This window comes from Olea europaea, chromosome 12, assembly GCF_002742605.1.
Source record: "Olea europaea var. sylvestris chromosome 12, O_europaea_v1, whole genome shotgun sequence".
NCBI lineage: Eukaryota > Viridiplantae > Streptophyta > Magnoliopsida > Lamiales > Oleaceae > Olea > Olea europaea.
Window position 1 is genome coordinate 14,332,914 of NC_036248.1, and position 2,141 is coordinate 14,335,054.

The 2,141-nt window shown below is 31.1% G+C and overlaps 1 protein-coding gene across 1 annotated transcript; it reads right to left on the minus strand.

Annotated features, from left to right (window-relative positions):
- Positions 1–488: 488 nt before the first annotated feature.
- Positions 489–1,248, minus strand: LOC111405787 (60S ribosomal protein L23-like). Its single transcript, XM_023034825.1, has 2 exons — positions 1,123–1,248; positions 489–1,031 (listed from the first exon to the last, which is right to left on the minus strand). Exons 1-2 carry the CDS (start codon positions 1,133–1,135, stop codon positions 700–702), a joined length of 345 nt encoding a protein of 114 aa, XP_022890593.1. The 5' UTR covers positions 1,136–1,248; the 3' UTR covers positions 489–699.
- Between the last annotated feature and the right edge of the window lie 893 nt (positions 1,249–2,141).

Here is a 2,141-nt window from a genome sequence, read left to right on the forward strand (position 1 = left end):
AATAAAACTTCAATGCATGATACGAATACTTATTACCACAATGCAGTAACATGCCAGGAAAAAAATTACATGAGATGCTTAAACATAAAAATCACCCCCACAAAAAATGTCATATCTATTACAGCTTTTTACAAAGAAAAAGAAGCAATCTTATGCAAAATATTGGGCTATTCGAGATGCTTAAATATACAAATCTCCCCCGCAAAAAAATTCTATTCGTTATATTATAAAAAGAACAGATCTTGTAAATGTAATATAAAATGATTGCTCATTTATAGTATTTCATCATTACAAAAAATTTGAATCATAAAAATTGAGTTTTGAGATACAATTTGAGTACAAAAATTTTTTCTCTTAAATTTTTATACTAAATTTTATTTTCTTTAGTTCGTCCGATATTCATCAAATCTGCCAATAAATTGGTACCAAATATTACTTTTACATCAATTATAAAGTATTTTAGAACATCGTGCAACTTTGACTAGTAATTGGATAAAAGTGCCAACCCGATAATATTTTTCATTCAAGCAGCAAAAAAGGAACGATGCAAAAGGACTGTACAAATTGTCTACAGGATTATATATAGCCCGGGAAACTGAAATTGCATGTCTTCTAATACTTTCCAATACAAAAAATCAATAAGAAGATCACAAGTCATAAAAAAAGGCATGCGAGATCACTTGCACAATATTGTTCAAACTAAAAATGAAAACTGGGAGGAAGAGAGGAGTAAACTTGCACAGAACCTTCGAAGTACATGAAGACACCATCCTTTCGGCGCCATGGTTTGCGCTGGCGTACAATGACAGCGGGCATGACCTTCTTACGGAGTTCTGGTTTCCCCTTCTTCACCGTAGCCATCACCATATCTCCGACGCAGGCTGAGGGCAGCCTGTTGAGCCTTCCCTTGATCCCCTTCACCGAAATGATGTACAGGTTCTTCGCACCAGTGTTATCGGCGCAGTTCACTGTCGCCGCCACCGGCAGACCCAGCGACATTCTGAACTTGTTACCCGCCGATCCTCCACGTCCTGCACAAAAATCGAATGCAAGAAACATTACTTCGTAAAAAAGGAATGAATTATTTGTCGGTATCGAAACGTTGATCGGAAGACATCGTACCTCGCTTCGACATTTTGGCTGTGTGTGTCTCTCCTCCTGGAGGCGCTAGGTTTTATTTGAAAGTTATAGGCGAGCTAGGGTTTTGGCGAAGTTAAGGGCTGTTTGGATGTGACAAACTAAAGTAGTTTTAATCCTTAATTGATTTAGAGAAAAATTAAATTTTTTTTTAAATCTTGATAAAAGTGATGAAGTGGGTGATTGAAAAATTGGAAATCTCATAAATGTGTGGTTAAAAATAAATTTTGAAAAATGAAGACTAAAAGGAGTCTTCTAAATTGAGATTATGATAGATTTTAATTTTTTTTTCTAATTTTAGATAATTGAGATTTTAAAAATTCATTAAAATTTAAGAGTCCCAATGGAGATGCTAATGAAATTCAATAAATTTTTTTAAAATTTAGATATCATCAATAACCAGTAACTTTATAAATATTTTCATTAATAGAATGATTTTAATACATCTTGATGGACTTTAAGCTTAAAAATATATATAAATAAATATTTTGAAATTTCACCATATTTGATGAAATTCTTATACGAAAATTTATTCTAGATTTACTTACCATCAATACTCGTCTTATGTTCAATACTGATGATATTTCATATAAATCTATCGGTGAATTTTGAACTTAAATTCAAATGCACATGCCCACCATGAGTTTATTCACTAATAAATTTATATAACATGTCATCGGTGAGCATTGGTACTCGATAGATCATTCCTACTGAAATTATGAGTATATTTTAAACTAATTTATAGTATTTCAAAAGTCATTTAAAATTAAACCTCTTAGGGCATTTACAGGGTATTTCAACTGAAATTTTGATGAATTTTATTCAACTGAAATTTTAATGAATTTCAATGAAATCATTTAAAATATAGGTATCATCAATAATTAGTGAATTTAAAAGGGTGTATTTAATTTAAATTTTTAAAGATTTCAATAAATTTTATTAAGCAAGTGACTTTTGTGGATTTTATGCAGTTTTATAAGGTGTATCCATTTGGAACTTTTTAA